The 27981-nt window shown below is 40.2% G+C and overlaps 2 protein-coding genes and 1 gene segment (V, D, J or C); 2 read left to right on the plus strand and 1 right to left on the minus strand.

The window, feature by feature from the left end:
* Window positions 1–5687: 5687 nt before the first annotated feature.
* On the plus strand, window positions 5688–8192 carry LOC114444851 (immunoglobulin lambda-1 light chain-like). Its single transcript, XM_028419717.1, has 5 exons — window positions 5688–5702; window positions 5817–5850; window positions 7149–7457; window positions 7531–7602; window positions 7684–8192. The coding sequence occupies exons 1-5, from the start codon at window positions 5688–5690 to the stop codon at window positions 7791–7793; spliced, it is 540 nt and encodes a 179-aa protein (XP_028275518.1). The 3' UTR covers window positions 7794–8192.
* Window positions 8193–8648: 456 nt separating this feature from the next.
* Window positions 8649–16477, plus strand: LOC114444860 (immunoglobulin lambda constant 6-like). The segment is given in 5 exon segments: window positions 8649–8659; window positions 14054–14103; window positions 15380–15694; window positions 15768–15839; window positions 15921–16477. Coding segments are annotated over 5 exon segments (558 nt in total).
* Window positions 16478–24996: 8519 nt separating this feature from the next.
* Window positions 24997–27123, minus strand: LOC114432393 (rho GTPase-activating protein 1-like). 3 transcript variants are annotated; one of them, XR_003670258.1, is made up of 4 exons: window positions 27062–27123; window positions 25735–25863; window positions 25533–25643; window positions 24997–25453 (listed from the first exon to the last, which is right to left on the minus strand). XR_003670258.1 is itself a non-coding variant. In XM_028400393.1 (3 exons), the coding sequence occupies exons 2-3, from the start codon at window positions 25605–25607 to the stop codon at window positions 25286–25288; spliced, it is 243 nt and encodes an 80-aa protein (XP_028256194.1). In that variant the 5' UTR covers window positions 25608–25863; window positions 27062–27123; the 3' UTR covers window positions 24997–25285. The 3 variants fall into 3 exon arrangements, 1 of the variants encoding a protein (XP_028256194.1); XR_003670259.1 differs by lacking the exon at window positions 27062–27123 and adding an exon at window positions 26583–27054; XM_028400393.1 differs by having other exon boundaries at window positions 25533–25863.
* Window positions 27124–27981: the final 858 nt, after the last annotated feature.

Raw genomic sequence — 27981 nt, forward strand, 5'->3', positions numbered from 1 at the left:
GTCCAAATTGTTATGTATTTTGGTCCCTACGGGTAACCGTAGTTATGTTGTACGTAAGCATGTAATGTTTTGAGTATGCCCCTGTATGAGGATGAGTTGAGCTCTGCCAAGTTGCTAGACAGAGGCTAATAAATTGTGTCGTTTTTAAGAACTATTTTCTTTATTTCTCTCACCTGAAATAACGATGGAAGATATAACACAAATTGTTGTTGTTCTGTACATTCTTGTGAAATATGAGAACTGAGGTCACTAACTCACATCTTCAAAAATAAAGTCAAAAAGATAACTGTAGACAGGCAAACTCTGAAGCAGAGTCTTTATTGCAGATCAAAAATGATACGACAAGAAAACCTGAGTCAGCAACCGGTTGCAAAAACAAGGCATAATCCCTTCTTTCTAACGCCATCAAGCCCCTCCTTGACTGCTACTCATCTTTTAATCTTCTGCCACTGTCCATCCATGGCACCTGGCCGTGTGTGTGTGCCTACAAAATTCAAACCTTCGTAGAAAAATAAGTCAGGTATTATAGAATTAATTTGAATTTATTAATTGACAATGGTCTACAGACAATCAGGGTGCAGTGTTACATGCTATGTTAAGGAAATGATACTGCAGAAATGCAGTGCAATTGATTGAACATGTCCCAGCATGCTTTACCTCCATCACATTCTGAGAGACAGCTGATATAGTTTTAAAGAAATTATTTAACAGTTCATTCAGGAAACCAATTCATTGAACTGGTTGCATAAAAAAAAATGTTTTTTTCGACACACAAATCAACATGACAGATCTCAGTGTCAGCTGTCAGTTCACATTCAACAGTACACAGAAATAAAACCTACCAAGGAACATTTTTCAAACACATGGTTCAGTTTGTCACACCTGTTTGGCAAACATTTGACTTATTTGTGTGGGTTCTCTTGTGGACAGTTAAAACACTATTTTGTCTAAAACATTTCTACCATAATTTGCATGAAAATGGCTTCTTCTTCTTGGCTCCTTCACCTTTTCTCAATCACATAGAGGATTTTTTTTTCTTCATGGAGGTGGAAAGTTTTTGACCATCAGCCACATGGACCCGTCATACCAAGCGGTTTCATCCCTGGTGTATCACCTGCGATGTTGACGAAAACACGAAAAAACATGTAGCATAAACTGTTTTTACGCTACATGTTTTATGCAATGCATGTACCTTGTGAACTGAAAACACGTGTTTTTGTGTGACAGAATGATTTCATTTTGAGTCAGATTTCCAGTGTTTCGGTAAGGTTAGTGTGTTAGTGAAAGATGTATTGTATTTTGAAACAAAGAGTTAGTGTTTATTTAACAGAATGTGTTTTTGAGAATGAAATTAACCCTTTGTCCGATTGTATTTTGTAGGTGTGTGTCTGTGTTAAGAGTTTAGAAAAAGTATCTGAAGAATGGCTAAATGCTTGTTAGCGATTGAAAAAAAAACTGTAAACTAATTTTTGAAAAAGCGTAATATTTTAAAAACTATAAGTAGCTGAAAAAGAAGTTAACCCATCATGTCCTCAATAAGCTGAACATTTTGACACTTGAATAGCACAAAGTATGCTCAAGATATGCTGAGCCAAAAAGTGTACAGAAGAAAAAAAATCACAAGAAAAGAAGTAGAAGAACTAAAGTTTGATTGCTCTGCCATCTGCTCTGCAATCAAACTAACAATACAGCTACAGTGAGAATTTACAGTGGAAGTGGTGCTTAGCCTCTGGTGCTCAGTTCTGCATTTATACCTTTTCACTTCAGGAAGCTATATTATAGTTATTATACTATATGTAGCATGAAGCAAGTGGGGTGAGCTTTTGTAATAAAAAAAATAAAAAAAACATGGATTTATTCTGACCCATTGGCATTTTAAAGTCCAGTGTGAACGCTCCAAAGAACTATTCACCTTTTCTCAATCCCATAGAGGAGTTTTTTAAGGCATGGAGCCACATGACCACCCCTTGATGCCATGAATGCTGCCTGCAGGGACACTGCAGTTGAAGACTGCCAAGCATGGATCCGTCATACCAAGCAGTTTTATCCCCGGTGTATCGCCTTGGATGACATCAGATGTGATGTTGACGAAAACATGTTTTTAGTTTAGTCTGTGATAGTCCAGGTAGTTGTTAGGCTTGTGTTTTGTTCTTGGGTTTTTGTTTAGTTCTTTGAGTCTTGTTGTCCTTGTGGTGTTTGCCTCGTCTTGTGCTTCCTGTTTTATTTTGACAGTCCTGTCCACCTTGTGTATTGTCTTGAGTTTTACTTCCTGTGGTTTCCCTCCTCGTGTGATTACCTGCCCTGCCCTAATGTGTGCCACCTGTGTCTCGTCTTGTGTATATAGTCCTCCCTGCACTCGGTGCTAGTTTGTTTCGTCATTCATGGAGTTAGTGTGTCTCGTCATTGTGGGAATGTGTTTGTGCCTCGCCACTCCTGACTACGTGAACCTTCTGGTGACTATGCCCACTATGTTTTGAACTTTAAACTTTTGAGTCTATGCTAAGCCACGCTACGTGTGATATTTATTTGTATTTTTGTACTTTTTGCCCTCCTGGCCTTGAATATAGAACTGCCTTTTGATTTTACACCACTCTGTGCCTCTGCAACTGTGTCCGCACTTCACAACTCCTGACAAAAGCAGAGAGTTGTGTTTACAGTTCAGCAAAAAGAGTGCTGTGCAGTGGATTATATTTACACATTTGCAAATTGTGTGTTACAAAAGTGCGAATTGAGTGTAAAGCAGTGTTTTTGCTTTTAGTTTTGCAAACTCAGTGAGTTTAACTATATAACTATTAATAGTTTTAGAAATTGTGCTATAAGAATCATTGTTGGTGTTTAAGCATTCAGAAAAAAACTGTAATTCCACCAGAGTTAATGTCACTCGACAATGGGTAAATGTATGTTTACTTGCACAATGTGACTCACATCTTTACACATCTGTGATTTAGTGTGTCTTACAGTCAACTTTTCTGTGTGAGGATGTGCGTGTGTCAGGGTGGGATCATGTAATTTGATTAATGTATATAGTGATGACAAAAGACGGGGCACTAATACAAGTTTTAGGCCCCAGCTTAATATGATATGCTGTAGTGATATCTGAGAATCTGAGTATGGAAAAAGTCTGGAATTTTACATTTGAAAATGTGTAGGAACCCTGTAATTGGCAGATACCATTTTTGAAAATCATTGTGGCATAACACACACATTTCTTAATAATACAGAGAAAGCTCTTTATTGCTGACTGTTAGTATGTGTCTGTGGTTTATTAGTAATGGTGACACATATCCATATATGTAAGGTCTGATTCTTATGTCACAGTGTACACTTTTCAACACTGAAAGTAAAGAGTGAAAAGTAAGTCAAGAGGTTGTCCACGTGTCTGGGATGTTGGCTCAGGTGGTAAAGGGACTTGCTGCACCCATCATTATTTCTTCTTTCTCTTTTATTAATTCCATTGAATTTAGTTCCAAAAAGTATTGAAAAGACTGTGAATAAAGCTGTTAAACTGTGAACTCTGAACTTTGTTAAAACCTGACATTCAAGGCAAGTTTGCAGATTGTATTACTTCATGTAAGCACCTATTTACACGATATACCATCCATACAAACCTGAACAATAGGATCTATTAGTAATGTCCATGTGCGTTAAAGAGAAAAAACACACAGAAGAAAAAAAGTGAAGGGAAATGTGTTTACTGGATTTTTATATTTAGATTGGATTATTTTCCATGTTCTTTGACTCAGTCTTTACACATGCTGTCCTAAAGGACACCATGTTCTGCTTCTTCTTTTTATAATCATCAAAGTTGATAACCTGATGTGTCTTAAACATTTAACAAATAAATTCACTAAATTGTGACAATTAAACTAAAGAAATGATGCTGTTATGCTATATGACCAGCAGGTGGCGGAAGAGACTCAGAAACAAGGAGCCTATAGGCCGACTAGCTTGGCTGCTGACAGTTGGTATGGCAGGAGCCTCTCCATATGATCCTTAGATACTTACCTTTAAATCTTCTGCCTGACTTTGTATCAACGTGACATCATCATCTTATTTTCTTTCAGGGCTTCTTGGTACTTTTTTGAAGTCTTCTTGGTGTATTGAAATATTCTCATTGTGCAGTTACAGCATCACTGAAATGAATTGTTGATCTTTGTTGTTAACAGGAACATGGGAATCTGAAGCAGTCTGTCCTGTTTTTATATCTGATGCCTTGATGTGTGGCTCACCTGAACATCTGATAAGAGACTAAAACCATCAGGAGGACGCTGCCAAACCACCACAGACAGTTTGTCCTGCAACAACAGCAACAAGTGTTTGTCCTCACAAGTGTGTGAACTGCAGGAGAAGCACGCTTGTGATAAGCACTGCAAAACATGCCCCATGATCTGCATGAGCCTCTTACTTCTGTGGCTGTTCCAGTGGTTTGCACTTTTGTCCACTAGGTGGAGCCACATGCTCAGACAGGCTCAGCTCTTGCCTCCTTTCCCATCCACAAAGCATGCTTCAAAAACATGTGTATGTGTATAAATATATATGAATAGTAGTTTATAACACAACATGTGTGGGTGTGTGATGACACAGTTTTCAGTCTGGTTAGTAACAAGTTAGTCATTAATAAGTTCAATTAGTCCAAACCCTCATCTCTCCTGTTCTCCAGCCTTCCTCACCACCACCAGGTCTAAATACACACACACACAAACACCAAACTGTGGTAATACCAGATATCATGGCATCATCAACTCTTCATAAGAATTCGTTTCTTTCTTTTTATATCTTTTCTTTTCTATTAGCAGTGATCAGTCTCATCTGAAGCTCCTCCTTCATGGTGTGGTTACAAACCACAGCACCCAGCAGTCTTATCTGAGGGCAGCAGGGGCTGATGGGAGTTTTGAGCAGCTCGTCCTCGTTTGGCCTCAGCTGCATCAGAGCGTCACTTCTCTGTGAGTTCACCAGAGGAAACATGCTTCTCCTGCCGGCTGCTGTTCTCTGCTGTCTGTGTTCAGGTGAGTGTTTCCAGCCAATCGGGCGCTGACGAGCCGCACCTGTAACAAACACTGACCTCCACCTGTCTCTGCAGCGCTGGTTTCCATGGCAGCAGATCTGATTCAGGACGATGCCTCGCTGACCAGGAGAGTTGGTGGACATGTGTCCTTCAGCTGTGGAGGGATTCAACAGTGTGGCAGCAGCTATATACGGTGGTACCAGAAGAAAGACAAGGACACATTCAGACTGATTCTTTATATTCAATCAGATGGTTCCATAAATTCAGGTTACAATCATCCTCAGAAAGATGATTTCTCAGCTGTAAAAACACAGAAGGGCTGGGAGCTGGAGCTCAAGACAGTTAAAGAGGATCATTCAGCCACCTACTACTGCTCCTGTTTGACTGGGTCCCACAGTGAGAGATTATGCGAGCAGCCTGAACAAAAACCAGCAGAGAACAGAAAACCACATCAGCTTCATGTTTCACCTCCATCTCAGACTCAAACACACTCAAAGAGCTCTGAAGCATCGAAAGCTGCACAAATCCATGTTTGATCCCAACAAAGGAAGGAATGAGTCCATGTGACCAGAGGGGACGCTGACTGGGAGTCTTCCAGTCGGAGCTTCACATGTTAACAGAGGAAGTTTAGAATCAGCAGGAAAAAGCTGATGATGAGGACGCTGTGATGCTTCTTACAAACATGGAGATTTTCAGTGTCTCTGTTTTACACAGACGTTCCTGCAACATGGAATTCTGACAGAATTCTGCCTCCTGATTGGATCCTCAGCAGGTTTTTGTATGAGCCTGTTTCACTGTGTGGGATGTGAAGATCTTTGGTCCTGGAACTAAACTGATAGTAACAGGTAAGAACTAACATTTATTTTTACTGTTGGAAATGTTGAAGCTGTTTAAAGTCACTTTCTTCATGAACTGTTTCTACTGAATCACATTTTTATTATTTTTATACTTTGTATAGAATTTATCACACAGCACACGGACAGAAAAAAATAAATAAAAAAAAATAAAATTGAGTTATTGTTTCTGCAGAATTATTTAGTGTTTCATCATTACAGTATTTTTAATCAGTAATAAATTAATATATAAAATAAAGAAACCTGATGTGGTGCTACAATAAGAGGAAATCAAATGTACATATAAAAGATAAAAGATGACACATTAAAGATAAACATTAATATGTTTTATGTGTTAACACAGGTTTCATATTCATCAAAATTATACAACATATAAAAATACATATTTTGCTTTTGTAAATGAAGACATCAATATGCAATAATTATAATAACTCATCATAATGTGTATGTTAAATGTGATCTGGTAAATATTTTATCTAGCATGTCCATCAATAATATTTAATGAACAGAAATGTATAATATTTGACATATCCACACATACTGCCCGTGTCTGCTTCAAGTTTATTTATTTAATGTTTATATTTCATGCTGTATTTATTTCATCCCTAATATGCAAATCGCTCCTTAAAATACAAATCATGAACGTACACGGTCCTTCTCTGGTTAACTATAAACCTCATCACTACATCCATACTGCACATTGCCACCAATATGCAGTATGGTGATTTAAATTATGTTTCATACATAAATCTGACAAATTAAAACAATTTACAGATTTTTAAGTGATTAAATAATATGTATTGTATGTGACAGATTCATTATAAAGCAGTTTTGTTATTTGTTACATGTGTGTAAACTTTATATATAACTTCATATTATAACAGTGGATTTTTGATATTAACCAGTTGTAGGTCAGCTACAGTTTATACTTAAATTTCAGAAGCTCAAAGCATAAATTGATGTTTTATTTGCTTTTAGCTTCCTTTAAGATTCAGACTTGCTTGTTCTTAAGTGACAGAACATTTTACCAATGTCATGTGACATGTCCTCCAACATTCCAAGACGTGCATGTTAGGTTCATTGTCTTTGTCTTTCTGTGGCAGCCCTGTGATAGACTGGCCACCCATCAAGGTCTGTCTCCCACTGACAAATACTAGACTCCAGCCCCCCATGAGCCAGTAGTACAGAACAAGTTTAGGAATGATTTAAATTCCCTATCCCCCTCACAGCATGATGGAGCTGCTGCACTGACAGGCTGATGATTGTGTGTCTGTGTTGTGTAGCCTCAGAGCAGCAGGTGGTGAAGCCCGTGGTGAGCGTGTACCCAGCAGCACCCACAGGCCGTCCTGAGGGGAGCAGCTCCCTGCTGTGTCTGGCCTCAGACATGTTTCCTCCTCTGGTCCGCTTCTCCTGGAAAAGACAGAAGGAGAATGGCTCGCTGGAGGAGCTGCATCCTGCTGAGGGAGAGCAGCTGGAGCTCAGAGAGACGGGACACAGCGCCGCCATCTTGTTTGTCCAGCAGCAGGAGAGCAGCAGTTATAAGTACAGCTGTTTTGTGAACCATGAGGGGGGCACAGTGAAGGCCCAAACAGAGCAAGGTAATGAACATGTTCATGAGATGTTGAGCAGAGAGCAGAGGACCTTTGTAAATATGTGACTCTTCTGTTTCAGAGCTTCCAGCTGCAGCTTCCTGTCCTCCAGAGAGAGAACCTGCAGACCTGCCAGCTGTGCAGCTCACTGACTGTAAGATCCATTCAGGATGAAGATGTTCACATCCCAACACAGTCAGAGAATGACCTGTCTGTCTGTGTGTCTGTGTGTCAGGGTCCTTCCGGTCTCAGTGCAGGGTGAAGCTGCTCCTGCTGATCTACACTGTGCTGATAGTGAAGAGTCTGCTGTACTGCTGTGGACTCTCTCTGCTGATGATCGGCTGACTGCTCGTCCTCCATCACATCATCCATCACTGTCCTCAGAGTCCATCAGTGATCACATGAGGCTCTTTTTTTCTCTTTGTACTAAAACTTTGAGTCAGTATAAAACTGAATCTGACTTCCTGTCTGCTTTGATCTTTCTGCATTTATAGCTTTACTTTTTATCACAAAGTGTCTTCACATTATTTCACTGTCGTTTCACAGTAAAGCTGATCCATCATGTTGCTGCCTGGCAGTCATGTGACCATGGTTGTCAAGCAGCAGGTGCAGAACAGGATGTGATAAAAATCAAAGAATGAAACCACACGGCTGTTGTGTGTGTTCAGCGTGGTGTATGTGTGTGTTAATCCTCTTCTATAAATCTGCATGCCGACGACTGCTGTTTTCTACACAGTGACATAAAATGAGAAAATGTTTGAATGTTTTATCTGCACACATGTGCTCTCTGTGAGCTGTCTTCAGACTCTCTGCAGCTCTGTCACTTTCTGATATTAATAAACTCTTTCAGATCTGATGTTTTGTATCCAAACACATTTTCGGTGATTAATTAATTGTTGAAAACACTGAGTGCAGACTGATCAGTTTAAAGAGCATGCAGTGAGCAGGAAATGAGGCAGGTTGAGGACTTCCTGGAATGATTCTGTAACCGTCACAGTGAAACCCACAGAAATCCACAGAGCCGTCTGATTGGCTGCTTTCTGTCCTAATAACCACTGAGATCACACTGATATCTGCAGCTGTTCCTCCATCTCTCTCTACACTAATAATGCTCTTGTTAAACAGTAGATGTAGCATTAAGCATCACTGCCCTCAAGTGGTCACTGTCAGGTACAACATGTTGTCTGTGAAGGTGAGAGTATGAACCAGAGGTACAACTGACCTGTGATGTCATAACAAGACCAACAGCTCTCTTTAACAGACCAAGAGAAGAGTGATGTCACAAGCAGACCTAACAGGCCAGTTTAAGACAAGTGGAGAATGATGTCATAATCAGAGCAACACATGAAGTAAAGACATGTATGAATGACTGTGGTCAAAGAAAGAAATTATTGAAGTCAATAGAAAATGAGAGTAAATGTTGCTGCTGTCCTTCACTCTGACTGGAGACAGGAGCTGTATAATCATCATTGTAACAATAAGAAGAAAGCAGCACAGAGTCACATGATCATGTTGTACAGTAATGAGTGGAAACAAAAAGCAGGAAAGGAGGAAACAGAACTTTTAGCTCAAGTGCTGCCACCTAGTGTCAATATGTGGTATTAATTCTACTACATATTCCACCTTTAACTCACTGCCATATATACTGTGCCATGTGTGAAGTGATAATAAAAATGTGAATGTGAATGTGTTGTATATTAACAACAACACCTGTGCACTTTTAACCCACACTTTTGTACAATCGCCAACCCTGCCCACAGCTCCTGTTGATGACCTCGTAAGCACTTTCACTTGCAACCTTGGAGACATGCCACACTGGTTAAAACTCAAAACACAATCTGCACACAGACAGAAGACAGAAGGCAAAAAACTATGCTCCAATCCTAAAACCATCCTATTTCTCAGAGATTATCCATAGGAAGAGCGACAATGCTCACACATTGTCAGCACCAGCATCAGTCCCACCTGAACTGCTGTCTTAAAAATAACACAATGAATTTGCATCATTTCTCACACTTAGAGTGTTAAAAGTAAGACAAACACTTTGCAGCTCTAGCTCCAGCAAAACCACAATGTCACTTGTGCTTCTCACCACCGCCAGTTGACCTGGCACATTTAACCTCCTACAGCACTGACAGAAACTACTAAACGACTAAAAACCAAAACATGCTCCCTGCAAAATCTAACATAAATAATTTTCACTGCATAGCTTCACGTGTGCAGATAGTAAACAATTCTCCTCAGTCAGGGCACTTTCCCCAAGCCCTGACAACTGCATTCATTACAACTCTTCAAAAACAATCAAACCTGGACATGGACAAGGTTAGACATCAAATGACGAACCTTACTTTTCATATTTATTTTTTCATAATCAACAACAACAACAAAGTCTACTTAACACAGCTATGACAACTGCCTGTTTATTCAATACAGTGTCAATGAAAGCACAAGCCGATTCCACGACAATGTTTACATACTTCAGTCATGTTGTTATGACTGACAGCTCACAGAACACATGTGTCATCACTACACCCCCACAAGCACAATAAGCATAGTCAAACCAAAACAACACATTTGTGGATCCACTACTCACCCAGCTGATGGAAAGCTCATCCTCTGGACTGACCACCGGTGCCTCTCCTTGCCGTTTTCTCCATACACCAACAACGTGATTCTCTGGAATCCAGCACGGACACACAAACGCTCTGCTTCGTATCACACCATAAATCGACTCCTTAGCAGTCTTCAGCGGTTGTTTGTGGACCCCGGCAGATCCAGTTAGCACTATAGCCGCTAATGCTAGCTCCCGGTAGCCTGCAAAGCTCCAACATCCGAGATTGCTTCTACCGCTAGCGTCAGCGCAAAATGTCCCTCATAGAGAACAATATATTTCCCACAGTCGACTGTATCCTGTGAGGCTCCAGGTACATTCACAGAGCGTATTATTGTCCATTAGCTTCGAAGCAACTAGCATGCGTGTACAGCAGCGACAAGGCGTGGTGACAACAACAGTCACGTGTTCTACGGGTAGTCATTCAGACCATACGAGCCTCCGAGCGCTGAACTGCATCATTCTGGCTTCTGAACACTCGCTTACTAAGGCCTTGTCCACACGACTCGGCCGTTTGGAAACCCGAATACGCTCATTTTAAAACCGGCTCCCATACTTGATATATCTATGTGGTAACTGTGGAAATTGGAAGAATTGTATAGTTGCCTGCCTGTCCACTAGGTGGCGTTTGGTAGAGTTGTTACCAGTTGGGTGTAAACAAAACAGAATTCTACTGCAGCTGGCACCCAAAATGTTGCATTACTGCCATCTTCTGGATTCAAAGAGACAAACACTTTAAAAAAATAGGTATAAAACCCTCAACCTATCACAAACCTCCGAAACCCGGGGGGCCAGGACACCCCCCTCTTCTCCTCCAGCCCTTCAGGACTTCAGATCTTCTGCCTTTGCGCTTCACCCTCCAGGAATTGAACCTGGCTCTTTAAGGGCACAAATCACTCCCTTTACCACCTGAGCCACTCACCCAGGTGTCTCAGTCAGCCTTTCACTCTTCACAGTCCCACAGAACAACACACCACTCACTTAACCCTCTGAGCCATTCGTTCAGATGCTTGGATTTCTTCTCGGCTCATATACCGTCCATGCTCCCTGAAACTACCGTTTTATAATTATATCTTACATATATAAGATCCACAACATATCAAAAGTAAAGAATGAAAAAAAGGGAGTTAAGAAAATAACATCACTAAGTATCAATAAATCCTGGAAACCAAAATCATTTCTCCCATGGAGAAACATTGTTTACTGTCACCATGACAACAGTTACATTACAAATATCCATAGATTAGACTGAACTGTAATCGATCAGCAGAGTTGAGAAAACATGTTAACTTGGTTAGGATGATTCAGATGTGCAACAAGCTGTAGTGAATTTTAACTTATTATTGGCTGAAGGAGCAAGAAAAAAAATCAGACTTTATTCTTTGTCTGACTGCATGTGATGTTTTTTTTTTTACTTTAAAACATAAATATATGAAATGTTGATTCTCAAACCTGTGATCGTTCATTACAGGAAAGCTGCGCTCAACAAAGCAGCGTGTTGAACGCACCTCAAGCTGTTTTAATCTATGGCAAAACGGGCACACTGGCACTTTGATGGTTAATCACACGATCACTGCAAGGGAACAAATAAGGCACAAGCATGCACACACACACACACACACACACAGCTGCTGTTCACCTCAACAATCTCACACACTCCTCAACTGACACAGCCCTCTATTTTTTTAAATCAATATATGTACAGCCCAACAGTATATTTGTCTATTCAAATGTACTGAGATCAATTGACACACACACACATAAAAGTATATAAAAGTATTGAAAAGACTCTGTGAATAAAGCTGTTAAACTGTGAACTCTGAACTTTGTTAAAACCTGACATTCAAGGCAAGTTTGCAGATTGTATTACTTCATGTAAGCACCTATTTACACAATCTACCATCCATACAAACCTGAACAATAGGATCTATTAGTAATGTCCATGTGCTTTAAAGAGAAAAAACACACAGAAGGAGAAAGTGAAGGGAAAAAATTTTTATATTTAAATTGGATTATTTTTCATGTTCTTTGACTCAGTCTTTACACATGCTGTCCTAAAGGACACACCATGACCTGCTTCTTCTTTTTATAATCATCAAAGTTGATAACCTGAAGTGTCTTAAACATTTAACAAATAAATTCCCTAAACTGTGACACTTAAACTAAAGAAATGATGCTGTTATTCTATATGACCAGCAGGTGGCAGAAGAGACTCAGAAACAAGGAGCCTATAGGCCGACTAGCTTGGCTGCTGACAGTTGGTATGGCAGGAGCCTCTCCATATGATCCTTAGATACTTACCTTTAAATCTTCTGCCTGACTTTGTATCAACGTGACATCATCATCTAATTTTCTTTCAGGGCTTCTTGGTACTTTTTAAGTCTTCTTGGTGTATTGAAATATTCTCATTGTGCAGTTACAGCATCACTGAAATGAATTGTTGATCTTTGTTGTTAACAGGAACATGGGAATCTGAAGCAGTCTTGATGTGTGGCTCACCTGAACATCTGATAAGAGACTAAAACTATCAGGAGGACGCTGCCAAACCACCACAGACAGTTTGTCCTGCAACAGCAGCAACAAGTGCACTGTTTGTCCTCACAAGTGCAGGAGAAGCACGCTTGTGATAAGCACTGCAAAACATGCCCCATGATCTGCATGAGCCTCTGACTTCTGTGACTGGGCCACTGGTTTGCACTTTTGTCCACTAGGTGGAGCCACATGCTCAGACAGGCTCAGCTCTTGCCTCCTTTCCCATCCACAAAACATGCTTCATGCAACATCTGTATATGTATAAATATATATGAATAGTAGTTTATAACACAACATGTGTGGGTGTGTGATGACACAGTTTTCAGTCTGGTTAGTAACAAGTTAGTCATTAATAAGTTCAATTAGTCCAAACCCTCATCTCTCCTGTTCTCCAGAAAAGAATTCTTTTCTTTCTTTTTATATCTTTTCTTTTCTATTAGCAGCGATCAGTCTCATCTGAAGCTCCTCCTTCATGGTGTGGTTACAAACCACAGCACCCAGCAGTCTTATCTGAGGGCAGCAGGGGCTGATGGGAGTTTTGAGCAGCTCGTCCTTGTTTGGCCTCAGCTGCATCAGAGCGTCACTTCTCTGTGAGTTCACCAGAGGAAACATGCTTCTCCTGCCGGCTGCTGCTCTCTGCTGTCTGTGTTCAGGTGAGTGTTTCCAGCCAATCAGGCGCTGACGAGCCGCACCTGTAACAAACACTGACCTCCACCTGTCTCTGCAGCGCTGGTTTCCATGGCAGCAGATCTGATTCAGGACGATGCCTCGCTGACCAGGAGAGTCGGTGGAAATGTGTCCTTCAGCTGTGGAGGGCTTCAACAGTGTGACAACAGCTATGTGTTCTGGTACCAGAAGAAAGACAAGGACACATTCAGAGTGATTCTTGATATTGATAACAGTAATGGTGACATCGATAAAGGTTACAGCAGTCATCCTCAGAAAGATGATTTCTCAGCTGTACAAACACAGAAGGGCTGGGAGCTGGAGCTCAAGACAGTTAAAGAGAATCATTCAGCCACCTACTACTGCTCCTGTTGGGTTGATGATGGAAGTTCCCACAGTGAGAGATTATGCGAGCAGCCTGAACAAAAACCAGCAGAGAACAGAAAACCACATCAGCTTCATGTTTCACTTCCATCTCAGACTCAAACACACTCAAAGAGCTCTGAAGCATCGAAAGCTGCACAAATCCATGTTTGATCCCAACAAAGGAAGGAATGAGTCCATGTGACCAGAGGGGACACTGACTGGGAGTCTTCCAGTCGGAGCTTCACATGTTAACTGAGGAAGTTTAGAATCAGCAGGAAAAAGCTGTTGATGAGGACGCTTCGATGGTTTTTACAAACATGGAGATTTTCAGTGTCTCTGTTTTACACAGACGTTCCTGCAACATGGAATTCTGACAGAATTCTGCCTCCTGATTGGATCCTTCACTCAGCAGGTTTTTGTATGAGCCTGTTTCACTGTGTGTGAGGATCTTTGGTCCTGGAACTAAACTGATAGTAACAGGTAAGAACTAACATTTATTTTTACTGTTGGAAATGTTGAAGCTGTTTAAAGTCACTTTCTTCATGAACTGTTTCTACTGAATCACATTTTTATTATTTTTATACTTTGTATAGAATTTATCACACAGCACACGGACAGAAAAAAATAAATAAAAAAAATTAAATTGAGTTATTGTTTCTGCAGGATTATTTAGTGTTTTATCATTTCAGTATTTTTAATCAGTAATAAATTAATATATAAAATAAAGATGGTGCTACAATAAGAGAAAATAATTTGTACACATGAAAGATAAAAGATGACACATTAAAGATAAACATTAATGTGTTTTACATGTTAACACAGGTTCCATATTCATCAAAATTATACAACATATAAAAATACATATTTTGCTTTTGTAAATAAAGACATCAATATGTAATAATTATAATAACTCATCATAATGTGTATGTTAAATGTGATCTGGAAAATATTTTATCTAGCATGTCCATCAATAATATTTAATCAACAGAAATGTATAATATTTGACATATCCACACATGCTGCCCGTGTCTGCTTCAAGTTTATTCATTTAATGTTTATATTTCATGCTGTATTTATTTCATCCCTAATATGCAAATCGCTTCTTAAAATACAAATCATGAACGTACACAGTCCTTCTCTGGTTAACTATAAACTTCATCACTACATCCAGTGGTAAAACAGACGTGAGCCCTTTTGTTGCTGCTGTCAGCTTCAAGGAGACATAAATACAGCATGAACTGAATCAATATGAATTAAAATGGAGGAAACCTTTATTTGACCCACAATGCAGACATTAAATAAATAAATGTAATATTAAATAAATACATGAGGCAACAAATGAATTAATAATATGCCACCAATATGCGGCATGGTGATTTAAATCATGTTTCATACATAAATCTGACCAATTAAAACAATTTACAGATTTTTACAAGTTATTAAATAATATGTAATGTATATGACAGATTCATTATAATTTTAGCCATCAGATGCGTCATGTGACATGTCCTCCAACATTCCAAGACGTGCATGTTAGGTTCATTGTCTTTGTCTTTCTGTGGCAGCCCTGTGATAGACTGGCCACCCATCAAGGCCTGTCTCCCACTGACAAATACAATAGACTCCAGCCCCCCATGACCCTGTATACTTGTATACTTGTATACAAGTTCAGGAATGATTTAAATTCCCTATCACCTCACAGCATGATGGAGCGGCTGCACTGACAGACTGATGATTGTGTGTCTGTGTTGTGTAGCCTCAGAGCAGCAGGTGGTGAAGCCCGTGGTGAACGTGTACCCAGCAGCACCCACAGGCCGTCCTGAGGGGAGCAGCTCCCTGCTGTGTCTGGCCTCAGACATGTTTCCTCCTCTGGTCCGCTTCTCCTGGAAACGACAGAAGGAGAATGGCTCGCTGGAGGAGCTGCATCCTGCTGAGGGAGAGCAGCTGGAGCTCAGAGAGACGGGACACAGCGCCGCCATCTTGTTTGTCCAGCAGCAGGAGAGCAGCAGCTATAAGTACAGCTGCTATGTCAAACATGAGGGGGGCACAGTGAAGGCCCAAACAGAGCAAGGTAATGAACATGTTCATGAGATGTTGAGCAGAGAACAGAGGACCTTTGTAAACATGTGACTCTTCTGTTTCAGAGCTTCCAGCTGCAGCTTCCTGTCCTCCAGAGAGAGAACCTGCAGACCTGCCAGCTGTGCAGCTCACTGACTGTAAGATCCATTCAGGATGAAGATGTTCACATCCCAACACAGTCAGAGAATGACCTGTCTGTCTGTGTGTCTGTGTGTCAGGGTCCTTCCAGTCTCAGTGCAGGGTGAAGCTGCTCCTGCTGCTCTACACTGTGCTGATAGTGAAGAGTCTGCTGTACTGCTGTGGACTCTCTCTGCTGATGATCGGCTGACTGCTCGTCCTCCATCACATCATCCATCACTGTCCTCAGAGTCCATCAGTGATCACATGATGCTCTTTTTTTCTCTTTGTACTAAAACTTTGAGTCAGTATAAAACTGAATCTGACTTCCTGTCTGCTTCAATCTTTCTGCATTTATACTTTACTTTTTATCACAAAGTGTCTTCACATTATTTCACTGTTGTTTCACAGTAAAGCTGATCCATCATGTTGCTGCCTGGCAGTCATGTGACCATGGTTGTCAAGCAGCAGGTGCAGAACAGGATGTGATAAAAATCAAAGAATGAAACCACACGGCTGTTGTGTGTGTTCAGCGTGGTGTATGTGTGTGTTCTTCTATAAATCTGCATTCCGACGACTGCTGTTTCCTTCACAGTGACATAAAATGAGAAAATGTTTGAATGTTTTATCTGCACACATGTGCTCTCTGTGATTTGATGATGAATGAATGGTTTCAATGTGAGTAGATGAGGAAATTAACCTACAGCTGTCTTCAGACTCTGCAGCTCTGTCACTTTCTGATATTAATAAACTCTTTCAGATCTGATGTTTTGTATCCAAACACATTTTCTGTGATTAATTAATTGTTGAAAACACTGAGTGCAGACTGATCAGTTTAAAGAGCATGCAGTGAGCAGGAAATGAGGCAGGTTGAGGACTTCCTGGAATGATTCTGTAACCGTCACAGTGAAACCCACAGAAACCCACAGAGCCGTCTGATTGGCTGCTTTCTGTCCTAATAACCACTGAGATCACACTGATATCTGCAGCTGTTCCTCCTTCTCTCTCTACACTAATAATCCTCTTGTTAATAAACAGTAGATGTAGCATTAAGCATCACTGCCCTCAAGTGGTCACTGTCAGGTACAACATGTTGTCTGTGAAGGTGAGAGTATGAACCAGAGGTACAATGTAAATGCCTGCTTGTCACCAAGGACACGTCACCATCAAAGCAGGAATGAGGATCAAGCTGAGAACCTTGCAGTTAGTGGACTACCACTCTTCCACCTGAGCCACAGCTGCCTGACCTGTGATGTCATCACAAGGCCAACGAGAAGCAACACGGTCAGTAAACAGTGATGTCACAACCCAACCAAGCAGCTCTCTTTAACACAGCAACTGACCTGTGATGTCATCACAAGACCAACAGCTCTCTTTAACAGACCAAGAGAAGAGTGATGTCACAAGCCGACCTAACAGGCCTGTTTAAGACAAGTGGAGAATGATGTCATAATCAGAGCAACACATGAAGTAAAGACATGTATGAATGACTGTGGTCAAAGAAAGAAATGATTGAAGTCAATAGAAAATGAGAGTAAATGTTGCTGCTGTCCTTCACTCTGACTGGAGACAGGAGCTGTATAATCATCATTTAACAATAAGAAGAAAGCAGCACACCAGTCACATGATCATGTTGTACAGTAATGAGTGGAAACAAAAAGCAGGAGAGGAGGAAACACAACTTTTAGCTCAAGTGCTGCCACCCAGTGTCAATATGTGGTATTAATTCTGACTACATATTCCACCTTTAACTCACTGCCATATATACTGTGCCATGTGTGAAGTGATAATAAAAATGTGAATGTGATTTATTGTAAAGAACTTTACTTATTATCTCTATTATAAGTGTGTGTGTGTGTGTGTGTGTTTGATGGAGTGTGTAATGTCTGCTCAGTATTATTGATACTGCTGTGTGTGATCTGAAAACTGATCAAACTGTGATGTGTCTGATGTTGACAGAAGAACCAGAGGATGCATCTAAATAATGATGTCATATGGTCCCTAAAAAGGAGTCTCAGAGGCTCTGTCTCCTTCCTGCCTCACCTGCAGACAATCCTCCAATCAGACGCCTGTTTCCACGGCCCTCATCAGCCCTGCACTGTCAGCACATCTGCATGTAGCTGCCTGCTGTGTGGACTCTGACCTCTTCCTGCTCTCTGCTTTGTCCATGTTTACATCAAACAGCATCAAGTGTCCTCCTCCCTCCTTCTGGACACACACAGCATGACAGTGTACAGCTGTGCTCCTCCATGCACACACACTGAATCTACTGAATGTCAGCACAGGTCAAGAAGAGAATCACATGTCAGACAGTCAGATCCACCTTTAAAGGTGAGGTAAGAGAAACCTATTTGTCAACTGTCCATACTCCAGTCCGGCAGGTGGCGGTAATGCACCAGTAAACTGAAGACGAAGAAGAGGAGGAAGAAGGAGGACGAGGAAAAACAAAGCGACAGCAGAAGCTGAACAGAAGTGTAACTACTGTGAGTGTTTTATCACATCTGAATGGCTGCTGTTGAGTTTCTGAGAGGTTTTATCAGCGAGCGGCTAACTGCTGCTGCTGCTGAAATATTGGGAGCGTTTGAACAAACTATCGTCCAGTACGAGGAAGAGATGGACCGTCAGCGCAAACTGCTGGATCTCCTCCTGAAGCCTGAGATCAAGTTACATAGAACAGGTATGTAAACATGACAATGTCACGGAACAACAACGTCTCTGTTTGAAAAGAGTGCACATTCAGCACATAGTGGTTCTAACAGGAGGACACTGACTTCATGACTTGAAGCTACAGATGTGTCCCTCCAGCTTTTCTCTCTCTGCTTCAGCTCATCAGAGCTCTGTGCTTCGTTTATTCACTGTTGAAAACTACTGAGCAGCTGCTGTTATTTCCCAGTTAGCATCAGAGATTAACCGACTGATCGGCCATGACCGGCGTCCGCAGATCAGCAGATATGACGATTTTACGCCCGATAAATGCACTCGCGCACAAACCTTAGCTTAGCTCAGTTTAGCTTAGCGTAGTCAATGTTCAGTCTATCCAACATGAGCAACATGGTGAAGACGCTCGCACATTACCACCGTGTACGTCGTCAGTTGTTGAGCTGTGAATTATCGATGTAGCCCAAGTTGATAAACAGTACAGCACTGATATGATCCATTACATGTTGGCTGGTAGCTGAATTCCACGCAGTGCCGTGGTGCACACACCTCCACAGACCACAGCCAGGTTAAGACCTGACAGCTTAACATCCACAGAAGTTTTGTGGCTCCTGTCTGCCAATGACAGACACAGACAGCAGTATTATTTAAACAAAGTCCATGATTTGGTTCCTGGGGGTCAGGAATCAAGACTAACTCATTTACAGCACTTATAAACTACCTGATCACAGCTAGCAGATGCTAATTGTCTAATGATCACACAGAATGTTCCCGTTGAACATGCTGTTACATGCTGGCCGACATCACTATGTTCATTGTTACTCCTGAAATGATGAAAAATTGAATTTTGGGGAAGAAAAATTCCTGGTTTGTACAAAAAAAACGTGTTGAGATACACCTGCAATACATCAATATCACACCAAGGTGACAACCAGTTAATTTGGGCACCAGTCCATCACACTAGCCGATCAGACAGATGCTGATTTTATCAGCCTGTGCCTGTGTGTGTGTGTATGTGCACGGGGCAGCTATTTATTGTGTTTGATAAAAGAACAAAGTAAAGACCTGTTCTATAGGAAAGGTGACCTTGAATGACTTCTGCTATGATCTGCTGCTGTATAGAAAATAGCTGCCCCCTATATAATGGCAGGGAAACACTGGTAAGTATGGAATATAATGTAACAACAGTAGTTAGTAGTGTGTGAATGTCCCACACTGGGAAGCCTAATATTTTGTTATTGCACCCTAAGTTAGACTTGCTGAATGTCTGTTGACACGATATTACTGAAAAGCTGATTGTATTTCTATGTTAGAATTTTCTGTAAATACATCTCTCTGTGTGCTGTGAACCTTCTGACCCTTTGCCCTGCAGATCTCTCTCAACAACACAGTTTTAAAGTGGAGGATGTTCTGGCTGACCAGCAGCTCTGTAACCAGAGGAAGAACTCCATTCTGGACCAGGAGGAACCAGAACCTCCACAGGTTAAAGAGGAACAGCAGGAAGTCTGCACCAGTCATGAAGGAGAGTGTACTGAAAGAGGAGACTGATCCCTCTATAGTAACTGCTGCTTATGCTGGACCAGAACCAAACCATGACATGGTTCTCTCTCACAACGCTCCTCAAGGTAAAATGTCTCTAAAAGGTGAAACCTGTGGAAAATCCTTTCAATATCAGAACTTAACATTAGAAGTGTTTTTTTTCTCTTTGTCAGAACCTGAATGTTTATGATATTTTCTGTTTGTTAGTATTTTAATGTTGCATTACTGCCTCACCTGCAGACAATCCTCCAATCAGACGCCTGTTTCCACGGCCCTCATCAGCCCTGCACTGTCAGCACATCTGCATGTAGCTGCCTGCTGTGTGGACTCTGACCTCTTCCTGCTCTCTGCTTTGTCCATGTTTACATCAAACAGCATCAAGTGTCCTCCTCCCTCCTTCTGGACACACACATGCATGCATGCATGCATGCATCCATGCACACACACTGAATCTACTGAATGTCAGCACAAGTCAAGAAGAGAATCACATGTCAGACAGTCAGATCCACCTTTAAAGGTGAGGTAAGAGAAACCTATTTGTCAACTGTCCACACTCCAGTCCGGCAGGTGGCGGTAATGCACCAGTAAACTGAAGACGAAGAAGAGGAGGAAGAAGGAGGACGAGGAAAAACAAAGCGACAGCAGAAGCTGAACAGAAGTGTAACTACTGTGAGTGTTTTATCACATCTGAATGGCTGCTGTTGAGTTGTTGAGAGGTTTTATCAGCGAGCGGCTAACTGCTGCTGCTGCTGAAATATTGGGAGCGTTTGAACAAACTATCGTCCAGTACGAGGAAGAGATGGACCGTCAGTGCAAACTGCTGGATCTCCTCCTGAAGCCTGAGATCAAGTTACACAGAACAGATGTGTCCTCCAGCTTTTCTCACAGTAGTCTTTGTGTCCATTTGTCCCTCCAGGTCTCCCTCAACAACATGACTGTAAGGAGGAAGAGATCCTGTCTGACCAGCAGCTGTGTAACCAGGACAAAAGCTCCAGTCTGGACCACTTTGACCCGACTGTCATCCAATACAAAGAAGAGATCAACCATCAGGACCCACTGAACATTATCCTGACACCTGGGATACAGTTACACAGAACAGGTATGTGAACCGTGCAGGGGACAGTTCACCCCGGGTCTCCCAAATGGAACGGACAAGGGGATGTCTCCCTCTCCTGATAGTGTGCGTCATTGTGTGTTTGTGTATGAGGAGTGAGAGCTCTTATCAACAGTAGTAAAAATCATTTCCCCCCATGTGGGGTGGTGCAAATAAATGGAAAAAAAAAACACACAAAATTTTTAATAGAAAAGGTGAATGTGGACTGGATTTTTTTAACCTTTATTACAGTCTTGGTCATGTCAAACATCAGTAAAAAAAAATGACTTTGTTGCATTATTAGTTAGTAAGTTAGTAACTAAATGAGCTTAGTAAGTTAGTAAGTAAGTTAGTAAGTAAGTAAGTAAGTAAGTAAGTTAGTAAGTAAGTAAGTAAGTTAGTAAGTAAGTAAGTAAGTTAGTAAGTAAGTAAGTTAGTAAGTTAGTAAGTTAGTAAGTAAGTTAGTAAGTAAGTTAGTAAGTAAGTTAGTAAGTAAGTAAGTAAGTAAGTTAAGTAGTAAGTAAGTAAGTAAGTTAGTAAGTAAGTTAGTAAGTAAGTAAGTAAGTAAGTAAGTAAGTTAGTAAGTTAGTAAGTAAGTAAGTTAGTAAGTAAGTAAGTTAGTAAGTAAGTTAGTAAGTAAGTAAGTAAGTTAGTAAGTAAGTTAGTAAGTAAGTAAGTTAGTAAGTAAGTAAGTTAGTAAGTAAGTAAGTTAGTAAGTAAGTAAGTAAGTTAGTAAGTAAGTTAGTAAGTAAGTAAGTAAGTAAGTAAGTAAGTTAGTAAGTAAGTAAGTTAGTAAGTAAGTAAGTTAGTAAGTAAGTAAGTAAGTTAGTAAGTAAGTAAGTAAGTTAGTAAGTAAGTAAGTTAGTAAGTAAGTAGTAAGTAAGTAAGTTAGTAAGTAAGTTAGTAAGTCAGTAAGTAGTAAGTAAGTAGTAAGTAGTTAGTAAGTAAGTAAGTTAGTAAGTAAGTAAGTTAGTAGTAAGTACGTAAGTTAGTAACGTAAGTAGTAGTAAGTAAGTAAGTAAGTAAGTTAGTAAGTAAGTTAGTAAGTAAGTAAGTTAGTAAGTAAGTAGTTAGTAAGTAAGTTAGTAAGTAAGTAAGTTAGTAAGTAAGTTAGTAAGTAAGTAAGTTAGTAAGTAAGTAAGTTAGTAAGTAAGTAAGTTAGTAAGTAAGTAAGTTAGTAAGTAAGTAAGTAAGTTAGTAAGTAAGTTAGTAAGTAAGTAAGTAAGTAAGTAAGTTAGTAAGTAAGTAAGTTAGTAAGTAAGTAAGTTAGTAAGTAAGTAGTTAAGTAAGTAAGTATTAGTAAGTAAGTTTAGTAAGTAAGTAAGTCATAGTAAGTTAGTAGTAAGTAAGTTAGTAGTAAGTAGTAAGTTAGTAAGTAAGTTAGTAAGTAAGTAGTAGTAGTAAGTTAGTAAGTAAGTAAGTTAGTAAGTTAGTAGTTAAGTAAGTTAGTAAGTAAGTAGTAAGTAGTAAGTAAGTTAGTAAGTAGTTAGTAAGTAAGTAGTTAGTAAGCTAAGTAAGTAGTAAGTAAGTATTAGTAAGTAAGTAAGTTAGTAAGTTAGTAAGTAAGTTAGTAAGTAGTAGTTAGTAAGTTAGTAAGTAAGTTAGTAAGTAAGTAAGTTAGTAAGTAAGTAAGTTTAAGTAAGTAAGTTAGTAAGTAAGTTAGTAAGTAAGTAAGTTAGTAAGTAAGTTAGTAAGTAAGTAAGTTAGTAAGTAAGTTAGTAAGTAAGTAAGTTAGTAAGTAAGTAAGTTAGTAAGTAAGTAAGTAAGTTAGTAAGTAAGTAAGTTAGTAAGTAAGTAAGTAAGTTAGTAACTAAATGAGCTTAGTAAGTTAGTAAGTAAGTTAGTAAGTTAGTAAGTAAGTTAGTAAGTAAGTAAGTTAGTAAGTAAGTAAGTTAGTAAGTAAGTAAGTTAGTAAGTAAGTTAGTAAGTAAGTAAGTTAGTAAGTAAGTAAGTAAGTTAGTAAGTAAGTTAGTAAGTAAGTAAGTTAGTAAGTAAGTTAGTAAGTAAGTAAGTAAGTTAGTAAGTAAGTAAGTTAGTAAGTAAGTAAGTAAGTTAGTAACTAAATGAGCTTAGTAAGTTAGTAAGTAAGTTAGTAAGTTAGTAAGTAAGTAAGTAAGTAAGTAAGTAAGTAAGTAAGTTAGTAAGTAAGTTAGTAAGTAAGTAAGTTAGTAAGTAAGTAAGTAAGTAAGTAAGTAAGTTAGTAAGTAAGTAAGTTAGTAAGTAAGTAAGTAAGTTAGTAACTAAATGAGCTTAGTAAGTTAGTAAGTAAGTTAGTAAGTTAGTAAGTAAGTAAGTTAGTAAGTAAGTAAGTAAGTTAGTAAGTAAGTAAGTAAGTAAGTAGTAAGTAAGTAAGTAAGTAAGTTAGTTAAGTAAGTAAGTTAGTAAGTAAGTAAGTTGTAACTAAATGAGCTTAGTAATTTAGTAAGTAAGTTAGTAAGTTAGTAATACGTAGTAAGTAGTAAGTTAGTAAGTTACGTAAGTAGTAAGTAGTAGTAAGTAAGTACGTTGTAAGTACGTAGTAGTAGTAGTAAGTAATGTAAGTTGTAGTAAGTAAGTTTAGTAAAGTAAGTAAGTAGTTAGTAACTAAATGAGCTTATTAAGTTATAAGGTTAGTAGTAAAGTAGTAGTAGTAAGTAAGTTAGATTACTGAAAGACTACTTTAAACATAACCAACACTTCTAAAACCCTCAACCTCTCACCACCTTTGGTGACATAACCCCCTGTTCACGAACCCCCGAAACTCGGGGGGCCAGGACGCCCCCCCCTCTTCTCCTCCGGTCCTTCCGGACTTCCGGATCTTCTGTCTTTGTTCTTCACCCTCCAGGAATCGAACCTGGCTCTTCAAGGGCACAAATCACTCCCTTTACCCCTTGCTTTACCACCTGAGCCACTCGCCCAGGCATTTGGACCTCCTCTCAGTCAGCCTTTCACTCTTCACAGTCCACCACTCACTTAACCCTCTGAGCCATTCATTCAGATGCTTGGACTTCTTCTCGGCTCATATACTCCCTGAAACTACTGTTTGCCGTTTTGTCTTGTATTTCATACCTCAAGCTGCTCACTTGTGCTTTAACCTGCCCCTCAGGGACAAATAAAGGAATTCTGATCTCTTTGTAAACCTTGTTACTGTCATGGATGCATTTCAAATAAATAACATAAAAAGATCCTTGCTGTTCTAAAATGCACACCCTGAGTGTTATATTAATGCGCACCCTGATTTGAACTGTACATGATTGTTTACACAAATAAATATCAGTAAGAAAAAAACAGCTGAGAATAAAACTAAATGTTCATTCAACATTTATTTATTGTTTACACACATGGATGTTACAGTTTGTAATTATATCTTACATACATAAGATCCACAACATATCAAAAGTAAAGGAGAAAAATAAAAGGAGTTAAGAAAATAACATCACTAAGTATCAATAAATCCTGGAAACCAAAATCATTTCTCCCACAGAGAAACATTGTTCACTGTCACCATAACAACAGTTACAGTACAAAGATCCATAGATTAGACTGAACCGTAATCGATCAGCAGAGTTGAGAAAACATGTTAACTTGGTTAGGATGATTCAGTTAGCTGTAGTGAATTTTAACTTATTATTGGCTGAAGGAGCAAGAAAAAAAATCAGACTTTATTCTTTGTCTGATTGATGTGATGGTTTTTTTTTGCTTTAAAACATAAATATATGAAATGTTGATTCTCAAACCTGTGATGCATTGAACGCACCTCGTGCTGTTTTAATCTATGGCAAAACGGGCACACTGGCACTTTGATGGTTAATCACTTCAGGGGAACAAATAAGGCACAAGCATGCACGCGCACACACACACCTGTTCACCTCAACAATCTCACACACACCTTAACTGACACAGCCCTCTATTTTTTTAAATCAATATATGAACAGCCCAACAGTATATTTGTCTATTCAAATGTACTGAGATCAGCTGACACACACACACACACACACAGACTTACAACAGTTAACTTTTTTTTGCCTCAGTCAAACTAAATGAATGATCTTTTGGTTCTTTTCAGTCACATCATATTCTGAATTATAGCAACAACACAACGCCAATATTCAACCACTGATGATGATAATGATGATGATGATTTGGCCTTTGAGAAATTAAAAGACAACAACTTAAAGAGCAGTTTTGGCCACAAAGCTAGGCGGAGACCAGATGATGCTGGTCCAGCAAGGTCTGGGTGAAGTTGTTGATCGGCCCAATGGCGCTGAGAGACATGGCGTTGTCCCGCCCCCACAGCAGGTTAGGACCAAACACAACAGCCAGGTTACTGTTGGTCATCTTGTTCACCTCACTGTTGGCTGACACCTAAACACACAAACATACACACACAGCTGTCAGAAACAGACGCACAAATGTGAAAGGAAGCGTGGTGTCAGAGCCGTACCTGTGCCAGGAATGTGATGAGGTATCGCAGTGATGCATAGTTCTCCTCAGACAGAGACTCCACGAGCGTCTTCATGACGGTCACCTGACTGTCACTGGATACAGCTGCAACCTATCAAATGCCACTGTGAATAACAATCCTAGAGAAACCACTGATTATTCAACTATATTCATGACTTCTTGGACTAATGGTCTTGACATACAGGCCAAGTTGAAGATGTCGTTGTAAAGCTGGTAAGTGAGCAGCAGCTCGGGCAGTTCCCTCAGGAAGGTCTTCAGAATCACAGCAGCCAAGTGGACGTCTTCCATGTCTCTGAAATTCACTGCCTGGCCTGAAACACACAAAGCCGCTCAGCTGTAAGCCTTCTTTCTTCTACTTCATCTGAAAGAGCAAAAGCTGCACAAAACTCTGAAACACTAAAGATTCTGCAGGACGATGCTGAGGATGTCCTCTGAGTCTGTGGTGGCCAGTGCCATCATGTATGCTGTTGTCTGCTGGGGCAGCAGTCTGAGGGTGAGGGACATACACAGGCTCAACAGAATATTCAGGAAGGCCGGCCATGTTGTGGGAGAGGACCTGGACTCTCTGACAGAGGTGCGTCAGAGGAAGATGTCCAAAATAAAGACCATACTGGACTGTCCCTCCCACCCACTCCACACTGTGCTGACCAGCTACAGGAACTCGTTCAGCAACAGACTCCGACTCCAACGATGCACCACTGCCTGCCTGTCTTAATCAAACTACTGAACTCTGAACTGTAACAGTCACTCAGACACTGTACATTCATGTCATGCTCTTTACCATGTAAAGGTTTTTATACAGTAGTAAATATGTTCTTCTTTACATACACCTCAGGGATGTAAATGCTATAATAATAAAAAAATTAATGCTAAATATTTCAATTTCAATTTATCTTTGATTTCTATTTGTAACCAAAAAGAATTTATAATAAATAAAGTAATTCTGATTCTGACTTCTCAGCACTGCTAGGAAGCCATGATTAACTCACATGTGAACGAAAGTCACATGACTTTTTACTTTACTTTTTACCTGAGTTGTACTTGAGCTGCACCTCCAGATTCAGTGACTGACAGTGAGAGTGGCACCTCAAACACCTGGTCAGGGAGGGGAGGGCTGCGAGGGGGAGACGTGGGAGGCTGAGCGGCCGGCTTCAGAGACGGATGTTTGAGCCCCTCCTGATATTGCTCGATGGACCGATTGGACACTGACTTGCCAATAGAATATTACAGCCGGGGTAGACATAGGTCCCCGAAAAGCCTAAATGTGTTCTTTTCGAGGAAAAAAACAGAACGTCTCTACCTATTACCATTCCTGAGATATGAGCGACTTTGTAAGACATACGCTAATTGGTTGGATACGACAGACGCCTCCCTAACATCTATGACCTGGAACAACCAAATGAATTGATGCAACAATACTAATGTGATGATCAGAAAATACATTCTAGTTCAGAACAATTGCAGCCTCCATGAGTCAAGGATTCACTGCTTGTTTGTAGGTTCACATACCTGTTCTGTGTAACTGTATCTCAGGTGTCAGGATAATGTTCAGCAGTGGGTCCTGATGGTTGATCTCTTCTTTGTATTGGATGACAGTCGGGTCAAACTTTTGTCCTGGTTACAGAGCTGCTGGTCAGACAGGATCTCTCCCTCCTTAAAGTCATGTTGTTGAGGGAGACCTGGAGGGACAAATGGACACAAAGACTAATGTGATGATGGAAACATCTAAAACCTGGAACAACCAAATGAATTAATGCAACATTAAAATACAGAAACAGAAAATATCATAAACATTCAGGACAACATTTCAGACAGAAGACAGGAGCCACAAATATTCTGTGGATGTTAAGCTGTCACGTCTTAACCTGGCTGTGGTCTGTGCACCACGGCACTGCGTGGAATTCAGCTACCAGCCAACATGTAATGGATCATATCAGTGCTGTACTGTTTATTAACTTGGGCTACATCGATAACGCTCAGCTCAACAACTGATGACGTACACAGTGGTAATGTGCGAGCGTCTTCACCCAGCTTAGCTTAAAGTCATGAAGTCAGTGTCCTCCTGTTAGAAACACTATGTGTTGAATGTGCACTCTTTTCAAACAGAGACGTTGTTGTTCCGTGACATTGTCATGTTTACATACCTGTTCTATGTAACTTGATCTCAGGCTTCAGGAGGAGATCCAGCAGTTTGCGCTGACGGTCCATCTCTTCCTCGTACTGGACGATAGTTTGTTCAAACACTCCCAATATTTCAGCAGCAGCAGCAGTTAGCCGCTCGCTGATAAAACCTCTCAGAAACTCAGCAGCAGCCATTCAGATGTGATAAAACACTCACAGTAGTTACACTTCTGTTCAACTAGCGAACAAACTACTTCTTCTTCACATGTGATGTGCTGTCGCTGTGCTCGTCTTTTTCTTTCCCCTAC

Source organism: Parambassis ranga, chromosome 2 (assembly GCF_900634625.1).
Source record: "Parambassis ranga chromosome 2, fParRan2.1, whole genome shotgun sequence".
Taxonomy (NCBI): Eukaryota; Metazoa; Chordata; class Actinopteri; family Ambassidae; genus Parambassis; species Parambassis ranga.